The following is a 25,431-nucleotide window of genomic DNA, read 5'->3' as shown; positions in this document are numbered from 1 at the left end:
GGCCCCAGTGACAGCACTTCTGATCAGTTACAGTACAGTGCAGCAGCATGGTCATCCTGCTGGATTCCTACCCAAGCAAAAGCCCTGTAGAAGAAGGAGGAAGCAGATATACCCAAACCTCCCATCATTCGGTGACTGTTTTCATGCCTGAAATTTAGCCCCGAGCTTCCTTGGCAGCCGTAGCATAAAGAAAAACACAACAGGGAATGTTACTTGCATTACCTAATGAAAGAAAATGTTTGTAAGAGATGTAGTGGGAGTGAAAGACAACTTCCCAGTGACTCATTGATTTGCTTGATAAAAATATAATAGGTTTCTGCCTTTGCGGTGATTGGTGGGTGCCTGTGTGGCCTGCTGAAGATTTAAACCGGAACAATGCTCTAAACCAGGGGCTGGGGGACCTTTTCTCTGCCAAGGACCATTTCAATATTTATAGCATCATTTGCGGGGCCGTGCAAAATGATCAGCTTAAAAATGAGCTTGCTATAGATTTATTGAATTTTTTTTTTAATTTCCAAATTCCGCTCTGTGAGAATTCATATACTTTTTTAAGACTTATTTATTTGAAAGTCAGAGTTACACAGCAAGATTAGGAGAGGCAGAGAGAAAGAGGTCTTCTCTCCACTGGTTCTCTCCCTAACTGGCTGCAATGGCTGGAGCTGCGCTGATCCGAAGCCAGGAGTTTCTACCGGGTCTCCCACGTGGGTGCAGGGACCCAAGGACTTGGGCTATATCTTCTGCTGCTTTCCCAGGCCATAGCAGAGAGCTGGGTCAGAAGTGGAGCAGCCGGGACTTGAACCGGCGCCCATAAGGGGTGCCGGCATTGCAGGCAACAGCTTTATCCACTATGCCACAGCACCAGCCCCAATTTATTGAATTTCAAATCCCGCCTACAGGGCCTAGCCAAATTATTTTGCAGGGCTCATACAGCCCACAGGCTGGATGCTCCTCATCCCTGTTCTAACAGGATTCATTATTTGTGCTGCTACGTGCAAAACAGTTTACAGCATTTACAACCGTGGTTTTCCAGAGGAAGAACACGTATTTTAGACAAGCCATTTCTAATGTTAACCTTGCTCATGGCCAAGGTTCTGGGGATATTTTTGGTAATGGGCAGGCTGGGGGGGGGGGGTCTTAATGTACAGAAAAATAGAGTTCAGGATAACTGGAGGAAAGAGCGGCTAGCCCACCAGGGCAGCCTTCACAAGCCAGGAACATTTCCTTCATGGACTCAGTTCCCAAGGTGCTTAGGTAAGAGCTGGGGTTCACGGATCTCTCCTCCCAACCCAGGCCCCCCAAAGGCAGCTGTATCAGTCCAGCCTCCGCCCATGTTCCAAGCTGGATGTTTGGTATTTCCGCAAAATCCCGTTCTCTCAAGGGCCACACATCTCTCTTGGGGGGGGGGGGGGGGACCCAGGGCTCCCTGAGGCTGGAGCTTGCCTTGGTTCGGGGACCACCTCCATGGGTGTGCCAGGAATGTTTGCTAAGTGAAAAAGGAAGCCTCGACCCCCCTGCATGTGGTCGTGGGGTTGGACTTCAGCAGACCCGGCAGCTGTGGCCTCACCTGGGCAGTCTGCAAAGCATCTCAAGGGGCAGCGGAATTTGTCATACCACGTTCTAACTTTCCTGCTATGTGAAATGCCAGATGCACACAATTTATAGTTACAAAGAAAATAAAAGCGGTTTTAGGTTTCCACGCCAAAACAAAAGAGCAGAGAAGAGTGAAGAACCCTGTCTCTAATGCCTTCAAGTTAGATGCTCCGCCAGCAGATGGCATCTCGTAAGCACACTTTGTGCCCCGGGTGAGCCAGGCTTCCGGGGGTTTACTACGTACTGTGTCATTTTGTCCCCACTTCACCCCTGTGAGATAACGGCTGCAGGTCTCCCATTCCGCAGATAAGAACTGGCGGCTCAGATCCGGGAGGTCGTGTGCAGAAAGTTCGCTGAGTCTCCTTCGGGCCTCTCTGTAGTCCTGACGGCTTCTCCACCTGGCCTCCCTGTGGAGGCTTTGCCAGGAGCTGGAGCACGCGGTTGCCTCCATACTGACTTCTGGCCACAGCCAGGTGCCCAGGGAGGCTCTCTGCTCACCAGGGACATTGTCAGTGACACTGATGCCCGTGTAACAGGTGCAGGGACACTGGACCAGCGTCTTTACCCAGCCACGCACACCTGGGTAAGATAGAAAACCGATTTCAGAGGTCTTTGGATTAAGTTTTTGGTGCTCTAGATGTCTTGACTCAACCCATACCATAACATAACGGGACAGGTCCAAAGAGGTTAAGCAGCTTGCCCAAGTCATGCAGCTGCTAAGTGTTGGAGCTGAGATTTTGAACCCTGGCGGCTTGGTGCGGTGTCCGTGCCCTTGCCCTCTGCCTCCTAGGGTGAGTGTGCCAGAGGTGGCGTGAGCGCCCAGGAGGCTGGGGTGGGGGTGGGGGGTGATCGGGCCAAAGGCCGCTCATGCTGCCCCGCTCTTCCCCCAGATGAACATGCTGATGAGGCTGCAGGAGGCCGCCAACTACTCCAGCCCCCAGAGCTACGACAGCGACTCCAACAGCAACAGCCATCAGGACGACTTCCTGGACTCGTCCCTGGAGTCCACTCTGTGACGGGCTCGGCTCTGGAGCCTGCCGTCTCCTCTCCTCCTCGCCCTGCCCCACCTGCATCCCCCACGTTATCCCGAAGATGACTTCCTGAGCCAGCCCCCCAGCCGCAGCCTCGGAGCTGCAGGATCCCGGGACCCCTCGTCCCCCTGCCTCGCTCGCGTGCTGGTGTCCCGGGCGGGCCGGCCGCCTGGGGCCCACCTTACTTCCACAGCGAGGACTGCACTACTTTCTGTTCTCCTTCAGTTATTGTTTTGCCTTGTTGCTGTGAGCGCCCTAAAACACTGAGGATGCTTCTCGGGAAGGGGCCATCCCCGCTGAGCTGGAAAGAACCCGCCCGAAGCTCTGAAATCAAACCGCACTCTGCCATGAGCTGCCCAGAGATGGGAGAGGCTGGGGCAAAGTTGGAAATGGAGACGGCGTGGCTCCTCTCACTTCAGACCCTGGGGTCTCGCTGCCGGCGCCGGCCTCAGAGAGATCTGGTGCTAACCCGGGCGCTTGCTTTGGTCTTGCTCCGTGTACTACAGAGCTGCGATGCAGGAAACCCTTAGGAGAAGAGAAATCGTGCTTTTTTTTTTTTTTTTTTTTTTTTTATTTTTCACTTTTTTTAAATGGTGCTCTCCTTGCTCGAGAGGTATTTTGCCTGTTCCAGTTCAGCCCTTTGCAGGCCCCTGAGCCTCCGATTACCCCGTGAGAGTGAGTGGAGGAGTGAGAATGTGGGCGGCAGGTGCGGCCGCCCGTGCAGACCTGCATGTGTGTTTCCCTATCATGTCGCGATGAATCAGGTTTTGTTTTTGCTAACACTGTGTATAGTGAGAACTGTTCTACTTCAGAGAACCGATCACCCCTTTCCAATGAGGTTGAGTGTCTCCGTTTCTGACTTATTGATTTTAAAGACTATTTTTTTTTTCTTCTCTCCTTCCTCTCTTGGTCAGAATCGATCCTTTGGTGAAAGTAGAAGCCACAGGAGTTGAGTTTTGGTTTGGTCCTGCTCCATTTTGGTTTTTAGTTGTCCAGCCTCACGGTTCTACACACTCGCCCCCGTTACTGGGCCTCGAGGGCCGAGAATGTGTGTGGACACCTCAGGCCTCCCGGCCCCAGCTGCTCCCAGTGGGGTGGTGAGGTTGCCTCGCAAAAACCTTGCACTTTTCCTCAGACCCAGCGGGACCCGCGACCCGAGGCAGCTCAGCCAGGGAGCTCTGCCCTAGCCCCCTCCGCCCCAGCCCCCACCTCCGTCCAGTCCAGACGAGCCTTGCCCGACGTCTTCGGTGCTGACCTCCCCAAAGCGATGCCTTACTGGTTTTGTACTAACCATGTTCATTTACGTGAGTGTTGTTGTGCCTGCGTGGGGTTTTTGGTTTGGTTTTGTTTTCCCATCAAAGCAAACAGGGCTAAAAAAAAAAAAAAAAAAAGTCATCCGTTCATTAGGAGAACTCAAATTGCTGTGACTTTTCTCATCCAAAAGACTCATTTGTATGGCTGCATGACCGTGGGGAAAAAACAAATAAGGATCCATGTTTCAGTTCATAGCAGTCTCCAGCTGAGAGCCTGGCTGGCTGGTGGTGTGCCCCACGCAGGTCTCCATGACATCATCGCTGTCCCTGCCTAAGGGAGACCCCGCGTGCCGTGGCTTCATCCTCACCGTGGTAGATCTGTGAGTTGTTTCTGTTTTGCAAAGAGAATCTCAGCTCCCACGAGGGCGTCTCCGTCACTGATCAGGGTTTTTATTCCATGTCCGTGCTTCTGTTCCTGAAGATTTGTCTCTTGGCATCTTTTCCTACCGTACGACCTTGACCTGAAACTCCTCACATCCACTGGAGAGCGTGTCCACCAGTGGGTGGAGAGAAAGCCTTTCAACACAGACCCCGCCCTATGCTCAGACTCCGCCCAGCTCCCTGCGGCTCTGGGTGTGAGCAGGTCTTGTTCTCTTGATTTTTTTTAACAAAACATCCAAACCCTATGTTTAGCCTGTGACGGGAGTGGAAGAGGGGAGCACAAACCCTGAGCCTTCTGGTAAACCCCAAGGGTGGCGGGTCTCTGACCCCGTGTCTCCCAGCTATGACCTGATGCTCTTGTACTGTGAATTGGGAGGGAGGAAGAATTCCCTCCTCCCCGTGGGCAGGTGTCCCTGTCACCTTGTGAGTTGACACCTGCCAGTGTTGTCTGAGGTTGTTTTCTTCCCACGCCTTCCCTTTCTCTGCTCCCATCCCCATTCATCCCTCTCACCTCACCGGGTCCAGCTCGGAAGCCAGACCCGCGGACCTGGTGCTGCCTGGTTGGTGGACAGCGATTCCAAGTAGCCCCCGTGCGATTCACAACTCAGTGTCCTTCCTAAAGTTCGGGCAGCAGGGTTGTCTAACGTGCACATGTCTCACGTGGGTCATCTTTTTAGTTCAGTTTGTCACTCACCTTTGACAAAGTGGCTTTGAACTCCTTTAGGGCTCTGTCTGAAATGCTTCCATTTTGCCTTGTCCTACAGTGAGGCGGATTTAGAAATGTCTGAAATTCTATGCAACATTTATGTTGAGCTACCGATGGAAGCCAAAAGTTTTCTTCCCAAGCTGCCAAGACTTCTACGGGCCATAATGAAATGGGAATGCCTTTTTATTAAGGTGGGGGAGGTGGGAGGGCAGGGTGGGAGTGGGACAAGGAACGTGACCTGTCTCGACTTGCGTTGTACCTTGGGGACATTGTATTGTTTGATGCGTACACTTCAGAATTCTGTGTATTCCAGTCTGTGGTGAATCTACTTCAAAAGGAAAAATAATCCAACTTTGTGGATACCGAGTGGAAGGTTTGCTGTTTTGACCTGGTTGTTCCCAGTGGAGCAGTTTATGAAATATGTTCTATAAGATGTACATTTTTTCATTGTAACATAGAAATTGTAAATAATTAAAGTGCTGCATTTTGATGAATTTTTTCTAGCCATTTTTAAAGAGAAAACTAGGAATCCAGTATTTTGTGTACGGTCTTGTTTCCTTCCTTACTCCCCGCCTCCCTCCCTCCCTCCCTATTTAATTTTCATTTGTCATGAGGGTTTTTGGATTTGCCAGTGATCTGCTGGAGATCAGGCTCCATGTCCTGGAGAATAAAGCTGATGATTGTACCCATCTTAAATTATTCATGATTCAATAAAATCGATGCTTATTTATTCAGATTGGTGGTTTGCCTCATCTGTGCTAAAGCCCTGGGAGGTCTCTCTGTTCTAGATGGAGGAAACACATCTCCTTTGCAAGCTCATCTTTGCAAGCACAATTCCAGTCCTCCCAACCTTTGGAAAAGCAGATGCTGATTCTGGAGGCCCAGGTGGCCCTGGAGAGTGAGAGTCTTTCTAAGCAGCTCCTAGGCCGTGCCCGTGCCCTGGTCCCCAACCACACCTTGAGGAGCAAGCAACCTCCATGCCCAATACTGCTTAGCATGAGAAAGATTGTTGTAATGTTCTGAATACCTAGTAATGGCCAAGACTGTCTCCACGTACCGCAGTATAACCTGCACGATGCTCTTTGGATGTATTCTTACTCTCACTGTACAAGGGGGAACAAAAAAACAGCTCAGAGAAAGACGTCAAGGAAGGTGAGAAGTTGGAGTTGCAGCTCCATCTTCCAGATCCAAACCCTGGCTTGCCAGGGCGCCCCCTGATCGGAGGGCGCCCCTTCCTCATGGCAGCTGACATCCACAGCAGAGAAAGGCAATGGGAGCTGACATCCCGTCTTAGCATTCACTTTTCACAACAGCAACTAAAACTGGAAAGGCTGGAAGGGAGTGCTTCGGGGGTCACATGAGATTCGTCCCACAGAGCTGGCTCTGCTGCACGGGATTGGAAACTGCCGCTCATTGTAATGCGTAACAGTGGCCTAACCAGGGGGAGCCAGAACCCAAGTTCATGTAGCATGGGTGGTTTTCAATGCATGTCCATAAAGTAAAGAGTAGGCAGGACAATTATTTGGCAACTCAGTGTCCTCAATTCCAAAGCTCGCTCTCTTTCAAATAGATGAGAAAATTTTTTAAAGTTTTAATGAGAGATTATTTTGGTACAAAAAATATTGGAATCCATGTATTTTTTCACAATACATGGAAAATATGTATTATGAAAAAATGCATTTGGCAACAAACTGAACTCATACTCTTAATTCCATTTTCCATGAGTTTTTTTCTCAAATGTATAGCCAAAGGCTTTTCAAAAATGTAGAACACCAATTTAAGCACAAAATTATCAAATACCTAGGAATCAAATCGGTGTAAGATCCGCAGGAACTCAGTAGAAATCTAAAACGTTGTTGAAAGAAATTAAAACCCAAATAAATGGTAGGGACGAACATACACGGAAAGACTTAATGATTTGACAAAGTCAGTTCCTCCAGGATGGACTCCAGATTTGTTGCAGTCCCACTCAAATCCCAGCTTAGTGTCTATGGCATTGAAAGAATGATTCTAAAATTGATAGAATAGAAAGGGTGGCATGTAGCCAATAAAGGAGAACAAGAAGCATGAATTATTATGAAGTCATGAATTAAGGTAGTGCAAGCATTGACAAATAGGTCAAGTGAATAGAATGCATAGTCTTCAAGTTAACCCAATGTACTTGCGTTACTCCATGGAATTCTGAAGACCAAAGGGAAATCGACAAAGGACTCAGGATAATGGGATCTACCTGTTCCTCCTATAAAGCTGGAGGTTGAATTATCCGCTTAGCGGCTCAGCTGAAGTGCTGGCTTGGGACAGACCTGCGTGGGACCACTGCCCCCCAGGAAACAGGCCATTGATTGCTCAGTGCCCCACAGCTGGAATACATGCCGCTGGGAACTGAGGAGTGGGAGTGGCCTCTCGCCAGCACACCTGGGCACTTTCTTGCTTCTCTTCCCTACAGCCCAAGGCTCTGCAAAACGAGAGGTGCTTGTCCCTGGGATGTGTGTGGCTGAGGAGAGGCGGGAGGAGGGAAAGCTTCGCCACCAGCGAACTTAAAACTGCAGCTGCTACCTGATCGCTTGGAACTGCTGACCCTGGAGGACCATCAGGCTAGGAAAGGGGCTACTCTGCCTGCGGGCAGCATTAATGTGCACACGGTGCTGGGAGCTAGGGTTGCTGCTGTCCCACGTGGAGCATGCCTGGAACTTGGCGCACTCGAAGCCTTGGCACTTCCATGCTAGGTGTTAAGTTCATGGTTATTTGTGGCTTCCACAACCCAACAAGGGTAAAATGCGCTTCAGGAATGTAGGTCTAGGCCACCCCTCTGAGCAGGCAGGCTAACCCTGCTGGCTGAGGAGGGGGAATATTTAGAATCGAGGATTTGAAAGCAGCGATGAATATTGCTTCCAGCCTGGGCTCAGCTGTAGCATGGAAGCTGCAGCCTGTTTCACCAGTTCTCGCAGTCTGAACCTTTTCTAAGTGATTGTGACCTTGAAGGCCCAGTTACAGAGCGAGCTCTCCACTGGCAATGAGACAACTGAGTGAGGGCAGGGACGGGCTGTAGCAGACCCTGTTGATCCCCGACCAGTGCCGGATTCCACCTGAAGCCACCGCGGACAACAGCTGGCACGCCGGCAGACACCGCCCCTCCTCAGGCACCTGCTCTTTCTGCTGCTGCTCTGCAGTGCTGCGGAAGCTTGCCCAGCCCAGGACCAGAGCAGCCCGCAGGGCTGGGGATGGGTTGCCCCCAGGGTCAGCCTGAGCCCAGCTCCCCCTTCCTTCTGAGGGACACTGTGAGGCACACCCCACAGGCTTCCAACAGGATATGGAGCCCCAGTTACCCAGCAGGAAACTGGAAACCTTGCTCCCTTTCTTGGCACGTTTTATCTCATGAGTTGGGGCAGTGATAGGCAAATGAGGCACCTGGGGCAGAGATACCGGGAGGAGAGAGATACCGCCCCTTCCTCACTCCAGTCAGGTGGGCTGGAATTCTGCAATGTAAACCCTTATGTGTTTAATTGTGGGCTGGCTCTACCCCCCTTCCCAGGATGCTCCTGTGTCTCATCTGGGAGTGGGTGCATGCTAAGACCCCACCCCCATTGTTTATCCCATTAAGGGTACCACCCCCTCCTGCACCAAAGAGGCTGAGAACGGGGTGGGGGGTGTCTTTGCCACAGCTCATGCTTGCAGAGACCCCTCTCTTTCTCATGTTCCTGGGGAACCCCCGGCCCTCTCGTGGTGAGTATCTCTGCGTGTGGGCAGTCCGCACTTATGTGTGTGTCTGTATACATGGGGGCCTGCACTTTGAATTCTTCTCTCCGTGGGCACGGGGCCTGGAATAGAGGTTAAGATACTCAGGCCGTCATCACCCTCACGTGTGCTCCGACGCTGCCACACCAACTAACCCTTTCTCAGATCTGCCAAGGCAATCCCTCTTGATGACCGTATATCTCAGTCGTTATTTTGGGTGGAACGGTGTCTTACAAAAAAATACTTTGAAGTCCCAAACCCCAGTAGCTCAGAACGTGACCTCATTCAGAAACAGGATGGTTGCAGTTATAATTAATTAGGATGAGGTTGTGGGGCATCTCATCTGAGCACTGGTTCAAATCCCGGCCGCTCTACTTCTAATCCAGCTCCCTGCTAATGTGCTTGGGGAGGCAGCAGAAGATGGCCCAAGTGCTTGCCATGCATGTGTTAGATTTAGGCGGAGCTCCTGGCTCCTGGCTTTGGCCTGACCCAGCTCCTACCATTGTGGCCATTTGGGGAGTGAACCAGTGGATGGAAGATATCTCTCACTCTGTCACCCTGCCTTTCAACTAATAAAATAATCCTTAAAAAAAAGAGAGATGAGGTCATACTAGAGTAGGGTGGGCCCTTAATTCAGTATGACAAGTGTGTTTATAAGAAGACAAGGGAAGAGTGTCTCCGTGGAGGGAGGCGCTGGCAGGAGTGAGCTGTGATCTGTTGACAGCCCTGGCTCTCACCAGCCTCTGTGAAGCCTCTGCCAAGACCCCCTAGAAGAATTCTCCCAGAAAGGAGTCTACTGGGCTATCTGCACCAGGAAGCAGACACAAGTGTTCCCAACAGCACTATTTTTAGCAACCGGAAACAACTCACACATCTCCTGCAGGGAAGGAGAACTGAAAGTGTGATACGGGTAATGTGGATGAAGTTTTTAAAGATTTATTTATTTGGAAGGCAGAGAGATGGGGAGGAGGAGGATGGAGAGAGAGAGATCGATCGTTCACCCTCTGGCTCATTCCTCAAATAGCCTCTACAGCCAAGGCTGAGCCAGGCTGAAGCCAGCAGCCAGGAATTTTACCCCAGTCTCCCATCCAGGTGGGTGGGAGCCCAGGCATTGAGCCATCATTTGCTGCCTTCCCAGGCACACTAGCAGGGAGCTGGGTCAGAAGGAGAGCAGCTGTGACTCCAACCAGGGCTTCCTCATGGCAGGCAGCATCTCAGGGACTTAACCCACTGCACCGTGGTCCAGCCCTGATGCGGGCTGTTCAAACGTTGGGTTAAAGGTGAATGAAAGCAGTCAGACACCAAAGTTTGCTAAACATGGGGCTCACTGCAGGTGAAGTTCACAATTGTCCTTAGGGATGGTGAGTGCTTAGGTCATAGAACAGGGCTGAAGATGTGGAGGGGCCTTGGGAGTTATCTTTACTGGAAAGGAGTGGGGGAGCTTGGAGAAGCAGACCTGAGCGATCTAGGATATAGAAGCAGAGAACAATTACGAAGGCACGAATGGCAGAAAAAAACGTGGGTAGCCGTGTTGACAAAGATCCCAAAGTAAAACAGCGTTGTATTGGAACCTGGGCTAAAGGCCATTCTAAAGGCATCTTTTGTGTCCGTTTCCTGACACGATGTGGGAGGCAGACTTAAAGGCGAAGGATGGGTGTGTCGGGGAGATTTCCGGGCAGCCAAGTGTTCAGGCTGCCGTGCCGTTAGCAAGCTGTACGGTGAGAACAAGGAGCCAAATGGGGCTGGCAGATGTGCAGCCTGGCCCGGGGAAGACAGAGAAAAAGGTTGGTGAGGACAGGAATGCGAGGTGGGGAAACCGCTCACTTGGAAATCAGCCCCAGGGAGAGGAAAGACCCCAGAGGCATTTCAGAGGTTTGTGGGGCTGCCCTCCCATCCTGGTCCCAGAGGCCTGGACTCCAGCTCTGGGTCCTGGTTTGCTGGCCAAGTTCTTCTCCGAGGCCACTGCAGCCCTGACCCAAGCGGGCCTGACCGTGGCCCCCGCTGGCTGCAGATCTCCGTGCCAGCCGCAATGCTACTTTTGCAGGTGTGCTGGATGCCAACATTATGGCGTCAACACAGCGTCCACCGGGATTTCCAAGGAAGTCCGGGGAGGCCGGGCTGAGTGGTGCCACTGGGTTGGGCCCCCTGCATGAAGCTGTGAGCAGAGCTGCAGAGGAGTGCCCAGAAAAGTAAAGTTGCCAGCAGCATGAGATGCTCGCCGAGAAAAACTAAGCAGGGTGCCAAGCAAGCTTCAGACAGCAGTGTGGAGCCTCAGCGGGCAGCCTCGTGTGCAGGCATCAACAGGTCAGACGGGAGTACTCTCCGCTCCCCGCCACCAAGTAAATAAAAAATTTAAAAAATATTTATTTATTTATTTATTTGAAAGTCAGAGTTACACAGAGAGAGAAGGAGAGGTAGAGAGGTAGAGAGAGAGAGAGAGAGAGAGAAGTCTTCCATCCGCTGGTTCACTCCCCAGTTGTCCTCAAAGGGTGGAGCTGAGCCGATCCACAGCCAGGAGCTTCCTCCGGGTCTCCCACGTGGGTGCAGGGGCCCAAGGACTTGGGCCATCTTCCACTGCTTTCCCAGGCCATAGCAGAGAGCTGGATCAGAAGTGGAGCAGCTGGGACTTGAACAGGTGCCTATACAGAATGCTGGCACTGCAGGTGGTGGCTTTACCTGCTATGCCACAGCGCTGGCCCAAAAAGTATTTAAAAAATGGAAATCATGCTTAGCCTTCCCTTCTCACTGCTGAATCAATGCTGAAGGGCCCAGGAATCCCAGATCTTCTGGTATTTCAGGGCTGCAATTAGGGGCAGCCCTTTCTACTTCCCATTGGCCACCAGGGGGCAGCAAAGCCCAAGCAATGCCAATCCTTCGTCAGGCAGCAACTGAGGCAGTAAATTCTCTCTCTCTCCCTCCCTCCCTCCTCCTTCCCCCCTGCCCTTCCCTCCTTCCCTGTCTTCCCTCCTTCCCTCTCTTCCTCTTCTCCCTCTCTCCCTCTCTCTCAAGTTTAGGTAGGCTGGATTACAAACAAAGACATGCCCCTCATGTGATTAAGCACGGTATTTTCCCCTCTACCCTTTGCTTTAAGGATGGAGCTGCCTTCCCTATAAAGGGAGTAGGAAAAGGAGTTCGAGTATTCAAGTGTCAGATGTCTTCTGAAACCAAGCGGTTTGCTTTCTTGGGTTCCCGCGAACGGTGTAACATACACGTGAGGCTGGTATCGTCCTCTTCTGCAGAGTAACGGGCAGACGGCCCAGGACAAGGACTCACTCCAGGGGCAGAGGATTGGAACCCAGGGCCTGGGAGACTCCAAAGCCTGGAGTCTTGCTCCTACATGCACCACACCTCCACCAGTAGCTGCCACCTAAGTGCGCACTTCCATGACCTCTCTGCTAACTCCTTGGCCCTGCAGGTGAGGCTCTGAGCAGGGGAGGGAATTGTCCCAGAGCCCCCTGAGCCCATGGCACAGCCAGATCAAGAAGTTAGCTTCCTGGGGCAGGTGTTGGGTGCAGCAGTTAGGTCTCCTCTCAAGATGAACACATCGCATATCAGAGTGCCTGGTTCAAGTCCTGGTTACTCCACACTTCTGACCCAGCTTCCTGGTCGTAGGCATCCTGGGAGACAGTGGTGTTGCCTGAAGTATCTGGGCCCCTGCCACTCACATGGGAAACCTGAATGGAGTTCCAGGCTCCTGGCTTCAGCCTGCTGCCGCACCGACTCTTGAGGTCATTTCTGGAGTGAACCTGTGGATGGTGGGTCTCTTCCTCTGTCTGTCAGATAAAATGAGCATAAAGAAATAGAAATTAAGGTAAAAAAAATCTGGAACCCACCTTGCTTTCCCAGGCAGCTGGGGAAGCAGGTAGGTGCACAGGCTACACAGTAAAGTCAGGACTCTGCTGTTTGCATGTTGTGACTCTGGCCAAGCAGCCTTCCTCTCTCTGAGCCTCAACTCACTCATCTAGGAAATGGGCATGAACATATCTCCTGCAAGCGGTGCTGTGGACGTCCTGGTCCACATCCCCTGCCCGTTCTTCCTTCCTGACTGAGCCCCAGGATCGTGCAGGTATCTGTCCCTCCCCCACAAGTCAAGCGACTCAAGCAGGACGCCCCCCCGCCCCCCAGACCCAGGGTAGTGCTGATGGTTTCCTGAACCACACAGTCCGTTTCCTAGGGGTTGAGTGGTGAGCGGGCCTCTGGGGTGACTCAAGGGAGAGTCTGGGGACGTTTCTGGAAAGTTTCTTCTCTCTTAACAGAGGTCCCGACGTTTGCCTCTGACCGTTGTCACATCTGAAAGTGACCCTGGACCTCATGTTGTCATCATGTGGGGAGAAGCAGCTCCCGGGGGTCCTTGATCATTGTGCTGAGTCTCTGACGTGTGCCCACTGGGAGCCCAGTGCCCCTCCGGACTTGCAGTTAGGGGGACGAGACACAGGGTCCAGCTGCGCTGAGTGTCTGTCTCACCATCGGGCACGTGCCTGGCAGCTCCACCACAGAAGGAAGACACCACCCACCTGCTAATTGCATGGTGCGTGGGATCCCAGAGGCAACTTCTGTCCGTCTGCTGTGGCCCCACAGAGCACACAACCAGGGGCTTGCAGCCGTGCAGGGGGGCTGGCTGAGGCCCTGCGCCCCAGAGCCAGCCTCCCTGGGGTTTAACCCCAGCTTACCACTCACTTAGATCCGTGGCATTGAACCCTTCAGCCCCTCAGCCTCCCTGCCTTTGAAATGAAGATGACAATAATTGGGCCTGTCTCACGGAGGTACCGCAAGGGCTGGATGCATGAAGATGCGTGAAGCCCCAGGAACAGCATGTGGCGTGGTGCAGCTCCCGATAGGCAGTAGTTGTGATCATCGCTTATCCCGTTTATAAAAAGGTACCAAAACAGTGCCCGGTCAGAACTTATTTCTGGCCATTTGCCTGATGCAAACCAGTGCTGTTACCGTGGTAGGGCTGTCGCCAGGATGCCTGGGTTTGCCACATGACATTTAGGGCTTCATTGCCATCTCTGGCCTTGGGATGCTAAGGTGTCAAAGGCTGTGCCCCATGAGAATGCCCTCAGCTGCCTCGACACACCTGCTCTGTGTCCTGAGGACAGCCCTGGACCTGCCCTAGTGCCCCGATGATGGAGCAGCTCGGCTGGTGTCTTTGGTTACAGTGGCTGCCTCTGGGCCCCTCGGCTCCACTCACAAAGCCACCCAGTTGGAAGCCTGCCTTCTCCTCCAGTCTGAGAGATGCCGAGGTTATGGGTCGGGTGAGGGGCAGCCGGTTTCGTGCTCTGCTTCTCCAGTGGAAATTCATGATCATTTTCTTTGCACCAGGAGTCTCTAATTTTCATCTTTACCAGGTTCTGGAGGTTATGCAGGGGACCCCGGTTTTGATTTACACACCTGAGTCTTGTGCCCATTCATTGAGCTGGGCACCAGGGGGATGGGGTTGGGGAGGTGTTGGGGGGTAATCAGCCACACCAGGTCGCAGAGATCATGAGAGGAGAAAGCTGGCTGATTGCAAAGGGAAATTGAAGAGTTGTCACCAGGAGGAAAGAAGGGTTGCTATAGAGGCAAAACTGAGCATCCATGGACACAGAAATTCCATGTATTTGGGGAAACCCTGGATGGTGCAGCCCGAGGTCTCCCTTACAGGAGCGCGTCACACCCAGTACTGGTAATACTCAGCCTGGGTTAGCCAGCTCACATGCGCCCCCTCCTCCAACCCTCACAGTGAGCCTTCGACAGTACTCTCCTCACTCCACAGAGGAAAACCTCAGGCAAGCATTTCTTCGTCCTGTAGCATGAGGCCCAGCTAGGCAGTGTCCCCTCATTCCCACCAGGGCTGGGGAGATCCTCCGAGTTGTCCCAGCAATCCCGAGCTCCCCCGTCCCCTACTGCCATGGCCTGGGTCCCCGTGTCTCCTCCAGGCAGACTGTGAGCAGGAGGCCTGACTAATTCCTCCCTACAGGGCTGGTGCCTCAAGCAGAACCTGGATTCTATCATAAATGCAGTAAGGACAGAGAATAAAGAGAAAAATGAAAGGATGCTGAGTCATTGAAAGGACTTGGCCTCTGGCAGAAAAGGGGGTGTGGATGAGGCGAGCTGGGAGGAAGCCGGGTTCCAGGCAGGTCAGAGGTAAACTCTGGAGGGTGTTCTTGACATAGAGTCCTATCAGCATGAATGAAAGATAGCTTAGAAGTAACACCAAGGGAAACACCTTGCTGTAGCAACTTGATAATCCAATCTTATGTATTTATTGCATGTATCATGCACTTTGCTTTGTGGGTGTGTTGATGATTGCGTATCAGGTTAGGTGCACCCCCGCCAAGGGTCCAGGTGTCAAAGGCATGGTCCCCAGGGCGGCACTGCTGGGAGTTGGCAGAACCTTCAGGAAGAGGGACTTGGTGAGATGTCATGGGGGGTGTGCCTTGGGAAAGAAGTTGCCAAGGGACCACCTGAGTTCTCGCAAGTGGGTTGTTGTAAGGGCCTGAGTCGGGGCCCACCCACTCCCTGTCTCCTGGTTGACGGAGGATCCTCCCTCTGCGTGCATTCTGCTCTCTACCGAGTCAGAGCTTGCACCTTGTGATTGAACTTCACACCCCCAAAGCTGGGAGCTTAACGAGCTTCTCCTTCATAAGCAGCTGGCTGCAGGGAGTTAGCTGCAGTAGTGAGAAGCTGACTAATGGGTGGTGGTGATACTGACGTAGCAATTCTGATACCACTAGTGAATAATTAGGTGAGAGCAAATACACTTTTTGAGGGAACAGAAATTCTCTTGCACTGTGCATAAAGGTGAAGATTGCCTGTATGATCTGTGTGTGTGTGTGATTCATCATCACCATTACGCCTTTAAAAAAAAAAAAAGAATGATTTGATTTGAAAGGCAGAGCTATGGAGGAGGGAAAGACATGAAAATAAATTTTCCTCCTGCTGGTTCATTCCCCAATGACCACAACGGTCAGGGCTGGGCTAGACTGAAGCCAGGAGCCAGGAACTTCATCCGGGTTTCTCACGTGGGTGTTAGTGGCCATCTTTGGCTGCCTTCCCAGGAGCATTAGCAGGGAGCTGAAGCAAAGTGGAGATCTGGGACTTGAAATGGCACCCTTATGGGTGCCAGGCAGCACAGGCAGAGGCTTAACCCACTACGCCACAAACCTGTCCCCCTTACTCCTCATGCACAATTATTTCAGATTTAGCCAGTGGGAGCCTCTTCAAGCTGGCTCCTTGTCCTTAGACATGGAAGTGGACATTCTGTATATTTGGGGAAACCCTAAGTGGTGCAGTCCGAGGTCTCCCTTACAGGAGTGCATCACACACGGTACTGGTAATACTCAGCCTGGGTTAGCCAGGCATATGTGTCATCTCCTCTAACCCTCACATGTGTAAGTGTGACATGAATATGTTAGCTAGAGCCCATCTCATAGGGAAGTTATGAGGAATAACTTAGGAAGTCAATGTACTACTTGTAGACTAATATCTCATATGCACGCACAATGCATTACCTAAATGATGTTACTGTGTCTCCCTGTAACTCGGCCCTGAGCCAGAGATCTCAGCCCTCACCTCCAGACTGGAGTCTACAGCCTTGAGCCCATCTTGCCTCTGCTTTTTTAAAGATTTATTTACTTATTTGAAAGTCAGAGCTATAGAGAAAGAGGGAGAGACACAGAGAAAGGGATCTTCCATATGCTAGTTCACTCCTCAGATGGCCACAATGGCCGGGGCTGGCATCCGGGTCTCCCATGTGGGTGGCAGAGACCCAAACAGTGGGGCCATCCTCCGTTGCTTTCTGAAGCCATTAGCGGGGAGCTGGATTGGAAGTGGAGAAGCCAGGGCTTAACCAGTGCCCATATGGGATGCTGACAACGTAGGCAGCCACTGCACCTGCTAGGCCCCAAGGCTGGCTCCTCCTCCACCCGTCTTTACTAAGATCCACTTCTTTCTCTCCATGTCCCTCAGGTACCTTCTTCCTCCTTGCTTCCCTTCAGTGCTTTTCCTGGAGTGTGTCCTCAGGTCTGTGTCTCAGAAAGCTTCCCCACCCAGGTCACTCCAGCCCACATCTTTTCCCTAAGCTCCAAATTCTGTGCTGCTGTAGCCTTGTCCTATCTTCCTGTCTGATGACTCGTCTGTGTGGCTGCCTTGTCTCAGTACACAGACTGTCAGCCATGGCATGGGGTGTAGCAGATGGGAGTACCCCAGACCTTTATCTGTGGTCCTCAAACACACACACACACACACATACACACCAGTGTACATAGCCAATGCTCCTCAGAACCTACTAGATATCTAACTACACTGGCACTTGTTCATTTGTAATGCCAGAGCAGCCGACTGGAACCACAGAGTGGGAGAAAGCTGTGTATTGAGGAAAGTGGAGGAGGATTGAGATGGCCTGAGATGCTGGTGATCTTGGAGCCATCCCAACCTTGTCCACCTACACAGGAGAGAAATATGCATACATTGTAACACTCCTGCCGCTTGCAACTTTCGCTCCCCTGCACCTAGAATTTGCCCCACTTCCTTAGACTATGTAGCCTATAGGATCTTTGTTCACAAGTGTGTCTTTTCCTTTCCATCAATACATGCACGTAGAGGTCTGCAGGTGGCTTTTTGTACTGAACAACACGTTCCTCCATCTCGACCATCTCCCGCGTTTAATTCATTCCTGCAGTCTCTGTTCTACTTGGAGAGCCTCAACCTCTCTTCACTTTCGCCATCACACCCCTAGTCCAAGCTGCCACGGTTTCTATCTGTGCCATCTGTGCGTTCTGCTTCCACTCTCACCTGCTGAGACGACTGATTCTTCATTCTTCAATTCAACCTTCACATAGTGTTCAGGGTAAGTCTTCAAAAACACACATCAAGTCCCGTCAACCCATGCTTGAAACCTTCAATACTCTCCTATTCCACTCAGAATGAAATTTAAGTCCTTTGTGATCTTGCTAATATGGGGTAAGACTGGTAGCTGTCTTAGGGCCAGGAGCTAGAAGCCATACCTCTCTTGGCATAGGTAATCCTATCCACTTACCTGTCAGGCAAAGGACTCCTTCCCCAGGATATACCTCCCCTCACCTGGGACCTGGGGCGGTACCATGTAACCACTCCACTTTTCAACTGAAAGAAGTTTCAAGCTGAGAGGGGTTCTCTCTTCCTTTGGACTCCAAGGAAGCAGGGTACTGAAGCATCTCTCTCTCTCTCTCCCCTCAATCTGTCCCTTCCTGGCCCACTCTGTTCCTGAGCAATGCCTGTGTGTGTGTGTGTGTGTAGTATATGTGTGTGATTTCCTCACCTTTTTAAATAAACTTTACCACTTTTAGGTTGTATTTCTTCCTATACTTAGAATGCTTCTGTGAGTCAGAGACAAGAGCCTGGAGTAGGGATCTTTAGACCCCACGTAACCCACAACCTTACAAAGCTCTGAGAGATGCAATTTTGGCTCTCACTATGGCCCAGGCTCTCCCTCTCTTTAACCACACAGAGTTTCTAGTTCCCTGCTTGCAAATGCTACCTTGTTGTTCCCTTTGTGGACTGTAACAAGCAGTGGGGACACACTCTGCACAATACAAGTCCCGCTGCCTCCTTCCCTGTCTGCTAAAATGTCACCCCCCCTAAAGAGACCTTTGAGCCCTATTTATTACCCTTACAGTGGTCTCGCAATTTGAAATTATGTATGTGTTTGTTCATTTACTTGATCATTCCCTTCTTCTCCCATGGGATTGTACCCTGAGAGCAAGGACCCATTTTATTTATTGATTGATAGATTTGAAAGGCAGAGTAACACAGAAAGAGAGATAGGTCTTCCATCCACAGGTTCACTCCCCAAATGGACACAAAAGCCAGGGCTGGTCCAGGTTGAAGCCAGCAGCTGGGAATTCCATCTGGACCTCCCACATGGGTGGCAGGAGCTCAAGGACTTAAGCCATTGTCCACTGCTCCTGAGTTGCATTATCAGGAAACTGGATCAGAAGTGGAGTGGCCAGGACTTGAAGCAGCACTCCTATGTGGGATATAGGTAGCCGGAGGGGTGATTTAACCTGCTATGCTGTGATGCCCACCCGTGTCCCTGTTTGTTGTGGGTAACACACTATCCACAGGAGCAATGAGGCATCCAGACACAGAGAAGGCACTCGATAAATTCGTGTTAAACGGAACAGCCTGACTCAGTGCTGAGAACCCATGGTTCTAGTCCCGTCTTCACAGCTGGCAGGCTGTGCCACCCTGGGAAATCAGGCAGCCTTTCTGAGCTGCAAAGTGCATGGGAACGGGAACAAGACCTGCTCTGATTAGCTCATGAAACTGTGGGGAAAGAAAAAAAAATTGGAACACAGACGGTAAACCTTTAAAACTTGGAACGAACGTGAGATAGAAATTAAACAAAGGTAATGCATGAGAAGATGAGACGTGAGCTCCCCCAAAAGTGGGGGATCTGCTTTCTTAAGTTCTAGGAAGTACAGTGGGCCTCCCTAAGCTAGTCTGCCTAAGGTCTTGTTGGTAGTAATTGTTGATTCTTATTCATCCTGTAACCTCAGCTTTAAGGGGAGAACTTTGGTGGGATACAGATCCTAGCCCTACTCACATCTCCAAACTCAGGCCGGGTTCGGTGCAGCAAGAGTTGAAATGCCACTTTTTGCTCAAAGCCATCACAATTCAGCTCTCTTGCCTGGTGACCTGCTCTGCTTAATTTGTTAATGTCTGCTGGGGTGTATTTGTTAATGACTGCTGGGTGGTATTGACAGAAAAGTTTAGTAAAATGTAGGGGGCGGTGTGGCCTTTCACATGGGGCTGACTGTGTGGTGTAAATAATCCTCTTTTAATCGCAATCTAAACATAGTCCTAAAACAAGACGTTTGTGCCAGAAGGAATTCCAGCAGGCTTTACCCTGATGGTGTGGGTGCAGTGCAGTGGGGCCGGGGGCAGGGACTGGTTAAATAATAGAACCAAGCTGGGCTGGGCTGGGCTGGGCTGGGGGCAGGGTATACTTTTGTTGCTATAGAGTATCGAAGGATGAATTGAAACTTCACTTTTCTTTTCAATAAGCACCTTATTCTAAGACTATTTTTGCCACGTAAACAGTAAAGCAAACAGTCATGTTTTCTCTTAGCAACACCTACGCAAACACATTTGGAAATTTAAAATAAACTTTTAATTTGAAAATGATTTCAGGTTTCTAGAAAAGCTGCAAAGATATGAGAGAACATGGCCTACACGTCCCCCAACTCCCCTAACATTAACATCTTCTATTACTGTGGTACATTTGCATAAATTAGTGACCCAATCTTAATACTTTTATTGGCTGGAGTCAACACTTGATATGATTGCCTTAGTTTTTACCTAATACCCTTTCTTCTCTTCCAGGACCTGGAGAGGATCCCATGTTGCTGTGTTTGCATTGGCATCGGAAGGTAAATTTTTTTCTTTTTAAGTAAAACCACCAGCTTTAAATTAAGGACATATCTTTCTTTTTGGAGAGTATAAAGTTGCCGACTTTTGTGGGTCTTTGGCGAGAAAACTATTTCTATATGCAACTTACGGATATTGATTTGATTATCATTATATCCAATAGTTCATTAATGATTAATCAGATTAATTTTGCCTTTCTACATTTGGATCTTGTGGCTCTAAAGGCATTTTGTAAGACAAAGAGAACAATTGTCTACCAACAGGGATCCTTGCAGAGGCTGAACTTGGTAGCAGTGGGGAGAAGGGGTGGATATGGGGGTTTTATGGTCCCTCAGTCTTTAGCATAAAGAGAGTGTACTTGAATCTCACCTCTGAGGGATTGTGGGAAAGTTATACAGCCTTGGTCTCCCATTCCATCGCATGTGTAGGCAGGCTGTAGAATGGAAAGTTTAGTTGCAAAGTATATGAAAGTGTTCATGTTACGCCTGGCATGCTATGACTCCCGAAGTAGCTGTTGTATTGTTAGTCTTCTATATTTAAAGAAAGGAGACCAGGCAGGTCAGAAATGTTTTACTTAGGGGCTACTGGCTTCAATGTGCTGCTCTGAGTAGAAGCACCTGCAATGTCACTCTCCACAAATACATCCTGGCAACAATCTCCTCTGTGCTTTCTGTCGTGCATGTCTTGAAACAACACAGCACAAGGTTTCCTCACCCTACCATATAAAAGCCATGCCATCTTTTATGACATTGGACAGGTTTCTCCAATGACCCTCCCTGATGCTCTAAGTGCTGCTGAGAGGGTTGGGTTGGGAGCCAGGATAACCAGGAAGCTCTGAGTCAGTTTCCTCATCTGTAAAACAGAATTAAAAAGTAGTCACAGTGTGGATTAAGGAGATACTGTATATAAAATATTAATCATTGGACCCAGAGGCACCCGACAGCCAGGGATGGCTACCCAGTGCCCAGGTTCTTGGCTTCACATCAAGAAAGAATTCAGGAGCGAGTTGGTGAAGAGCTACTTGCAAGGTGCAAGGGTTTAACTGAGAAAACGTAGTCTCCAAAGTCACACAGGCCCACAGAGGGGAGTGGCTCAGGCTCTGACCTGCATTTGGCATTATATATGTACTATTTAATGAAAGGAGAGGTGCATTCTAATACATGGGAGGAATAGTCATGGTTTCTCTGGGGAGTAGGTGGAGATCCCACAGAATGTAACTGCCACCCATTTTCACTCTGTATGTGGTCTGATGTCTCCTGTTATGGCAGCTGGTATGTATGCTGCTTATCACACTAGTGTGTTACAATGAGAACTTGATGGGGGCTGGTGCTGTGGCAATGCAGGTTAAGCCGTGACCTGCAGCAGCACCCACATCCCATAGGGGACTGGTTTGAGTGCTGGCTGCTCCATTTCTGATCCAGCTCCCTGCTAATGCACCTGGGAAACAGTGGAAGATGGCCCAAGTCCCTGGGCCCCTGCACCCATGTGGGAGACCTAGAAGGAACTCCTGGCTTCAGCCTGGACCAGCCCTGGCTGTTGTGACCATTTGAGAAGTGAACCAGTGAAGGAAGAGCTTTCTCTCTCTTTCTCTCTCTCTCTCTCTCTCTCTCTCTCTCTCTCTCTCTTCCCCCCTCTTCTCTCTCTATAACTCTGCCTTTCAAATAAATAAAGAAATCTTTTTTTAAAAAAATTTTCTTTATTTATTTGAAAGGCAAAGTTACAGAGAGGCAGAGAAGGAGAGAGAGGTCTTCGATCTGCTAATTCATTCCCCAGATGACTGCAATGGCCAGAGCTGTGCCAATCCAAAGCCAGGAGATTCTCTTGGTCTCCCACATGGGTGCAGGGGCCCAAGTACCTGGGCTATCTTCCACTACTTTCCCAGGCCATAACAGAGAGCTGGACGGGAAGTGGAGCAGCCGTGATTCAAACTGGCGCCCATATGGGATGCTGGCACTGCAGGTGGTGGTTTTACCCACTATGCCACAGCACTGGCCCCTGCAATCTTTTTTTTTTAAATGTATCTATTTATTTGAAAGGTAGTTAGAGAGAGGCAGAGAGAGAGAGAGAGAGAGAGATCTCTTCCATCCACTGATTTTTGTCCACAATGGCTGGAGCTGTGCTGATCCAAAGCCAGGAGCCAGGAGCTTCTTCTGGTTCTCCCACATGGGTACTGCTTTCCCAGGCCATAGCAGAGAGCTGAGTTGGAAGTGGAGCAGCTGGGACTCGAACCAGCACTCGTATGGAATGCTGACACTGCAGATGGTGGCTATACCAACTATGGCACAGCATCAGCCCCAAATAGATTTTTTTTTTAAATGAGCATTTGATGAGCAGGCCAGGAATGGCACTCTGGTCTCCAAGTTTGTAGCGAGAGAGACAAAGGCGTTCATGAAGTTCAGGGCAAGTCATTTTTGTTTTATTTGAATGGGTTGTTGCAACTAGAGGACATGGTACTTGGTCCTAGGCAACTGGAATTTAGCAAGTTTTGGGGACTTCACAAGAGCAGATGTTCAGAATGTTATTTGATCTTGTTCTAGAGACAAGAAGAGAGGCCTTTGCATGGAAGATTAGGGTTCATGGTCATACAGATGTTAACTGAAACCAGGGAGGAGAAGGGAAGATCTTCTAAGTAGCTCAGAGAGACAGAAGAGGTGAGGACCAGGGATAGAACCCTGAGGGACACCAACATTAAGGGTACTGCAGCAGGTGAGAAGTCCAAGGATGAAGCTTAGACATCTCCAGGAGACTGGGAGACGGAGGGTAGTGGCTATCGGGGAACAGAGAGGAAATATTGGGAACCCTGGGGCCCCCAAAGACCCGCCCACATTGTACAGTGGCATTTCCAGAGGCTGGGTGTGTGAGGTTCTCTCTTGCTGACAAGGGCTAATGGGATGTGTGTAGTGTGCTCTCTTTCCTATAATTCTCTAGGCAGTAGTTTTAGCTCCATGTGCATTTTTAGATGTGAACTCAGTTTTTCTCAGTATTCTGCTGCATTCTCCTGTGTTGTCAGTTATACCTGCTATAACATCCATAAGCCCCTGATCCAAGACGTGGTTATTTTGAAATTCCAAAGTTTTCTATGAGTCTATGCAGAAACACAATGAGTACACCCTGCTGTCTCATTTAACACTACTAAAAAAATTCCTTGATACTGTTGTACACTTCAGGATTCAACCAAAAACTTCTCTAATTTTAGAATTTTGTATTTTAAAGTAAAGGAAATGTATGTGTCATAAATTTTTCTTATATTTAAGGATGGATTGTTGGCTTTTAAAAGGAGACTGGAAGACTCACTTTCTCAATCGATAGCTGTACTTGCTACTTCTAAAGATGCTAAAAAAATGACAGTAATATGTCATAGTTCTCTTACTCATCAGAGTGAGAAACACACCAGTAAACACCTAGATGAAACTAAACAAGAAAGAAAACATGTCGAACATTATCTTTTCCCTCAGGTTTATTGCTGTTAATCATTTAACTTTGTTGTCATACATGAGACCAGTTGTTGATAATATTATACTTCCAGTTAAAGCAACACAATCATTTTTCCCAAAGAAATTTTTTATTTAAGGAATACAACTTCACACATTTCATAAGTACAACTTTAGGAATATAGTGATTTTCCCCACACACCCACCCTTCTACCTACACTCATACATCCCCTCTTCCTCCCTCTCCCATTCCCAATCCCATTCTCCACTAAGATACATTTTTGATTCACTTTATACACAGAAGACCAACTTTATACTAAGTAAAGAGTTCAACAATTTGCACAAAAACAAGTAAACAAAAAAGTCTGTTCCTCAACAGTTAAGACAAGCTGTTCAAAGTCAGATACACAGCAGACTCATAGGATGGCAGATGTCCTAAACAACACTCTGGCCTCAGAATCAGCCCTCAAGGCATTCAGATCTGGCTGAAGAGCCCATGAGAGTATAGCAGGCATGGAAAGCCAAGATATCATGGAAAAAAAAAAAAAGACCTAAATGGATGATCTCTGTGAGTGAGATCCCAGTGGAAAGAACGGGGCCATCAAAGAAGGAAGTACCCTTCTCCGAAGGGAGGAGAGAACTTCCACTTTGACTATGACCCTATCGGAATAAGATCAAAGTCAGCGAACTCTAAAGGCTTCCATAGCCCTGGCAACTCATGACTAGAGCCTAGGGAGATTACTGACGCCATGAACAGGAGTGTCAAATTGTTAAATCAGCAACAGGAGTCACTGTGTACTTACACCCCATGTGGGATCTGTCCCTAATGTGTCGTCTAAAGCCAAGTGATGCTATAACTAGTACTGAAACAGTATTTTTATACTTTGCATTTCTGTGTGGGCACAAACTGATGAGGTCTTTACTAATTATATACTGAAGTGATCTTCTGTATATAAAGAGAATTGGAAATGAAAAAAAAAAACAACCTGGTGTTAAAATGGAAATGGCATAGAAAATTAATTAATTTGAAAAAAAAATTATGTAGGATCTCTGTCTTTAATGTGCTGTACATTGCTATTTAATGCTATAATTAGTAATCCAATGGTAGTTTTTTCACTTTATGTTGCTATATGGGCAAAATGTTGAAATCTTTACCTAATATATACTAAACTGATCTTCTGTATACAAAGAGAATTGAAAATGAATCTTTACATGAATGGAAGGGGAAAGGGAGCGGGAAAGGGGAGGGTTGCGGGCGGGAGGGAAGTTATGGGAGGGGGGAAGCCATTGTAACCCATAAGCTATACTTTGGAAATTTATATTCATTAAATAAAAGTATAATAAAAAAAATAAAATGGAAAAAAAAAACTAATACTTGTGGGATTACAGATCTAAACTGGAAAAAAAAAAGTCATTGCATCTTGAAGTTACTTTCACTTTTTTTTTAGAAGGTTAATTATCTTTTTCTTAAAATATTTATTTATTTATTTGAAAGGCAGAATTACAGAGAGGCAGAGAGAGACAGAGAAAGGTCTTCCATCTGCTGGTTCACTCCCTACGTGGCCTCAATGGCTGGAGATATGCCAATTGAAAGCCAGAAGCCAGGAGCCTCTTCTGGGTCTCTTATGTGGTTGCCGGGGCCCAAGGACCTGTCTATTGCTTTCCCAGGCCATAGCAGAGAGCTGGCTTGGAAGTGGAGCAGCCAGGACTTGAATTGGCACCCATATGGGATGCTGGCATTATAGGCGATGGCTTTGCCTGCTATGCCACAGTGCCGACCCCAGAAAGTTAATTAACTTTAAAGAAGCACCCAAGAATGATATATCTTTCGTGAGCACTTAGACATAACCATA

At 49.3% G+C, this 25,431-nt stretch overlaps 1 protein-coding gene across 2 annotated transcripts in view; it reads left to right on the top strand.

Annotated features, from left to right (window-relative positions):
• Positions 1–5,755, top strand: part of NAV2 (neuron navigator 2) — a 406,486-nt gene extending 400,731 nt beyond the window's left edge. For both annotated transcript variants that reach the window (XM_062196388.1, XM_062196387.1), the window contains one exon: positions 2,481–5,755. In XM_062196388.1, the coding sequence (XP_062052372.1) occupies positions 2,481–2,606 (126 nt within the window). In that variant the 3' untranslated portion in view covers positions 2,607–5,755. The remainder of the gene's footprint in view (positions 1–2,480) is intronic.
• Positions 5,756–25,431: the final 19,676 nt, after the last annotated feature.

The sequence above is a fragment of the Lepus europaeus genome, chromosome 7, assembly GCF_033115175.1.
Source record: "Lepus europaeus isolate LE1 chromosome 7, mLepTim1.pri, whole genome shotgun sequence".
NCBI lineage: Eukaryota > Metazoa > Chordata > Mammalia > Lagomorpha > Leporidae > Lepus > Lepus europaeus.
This window is presented reverse-complemented; position numbering and strand designations above follow the sequence as displayed.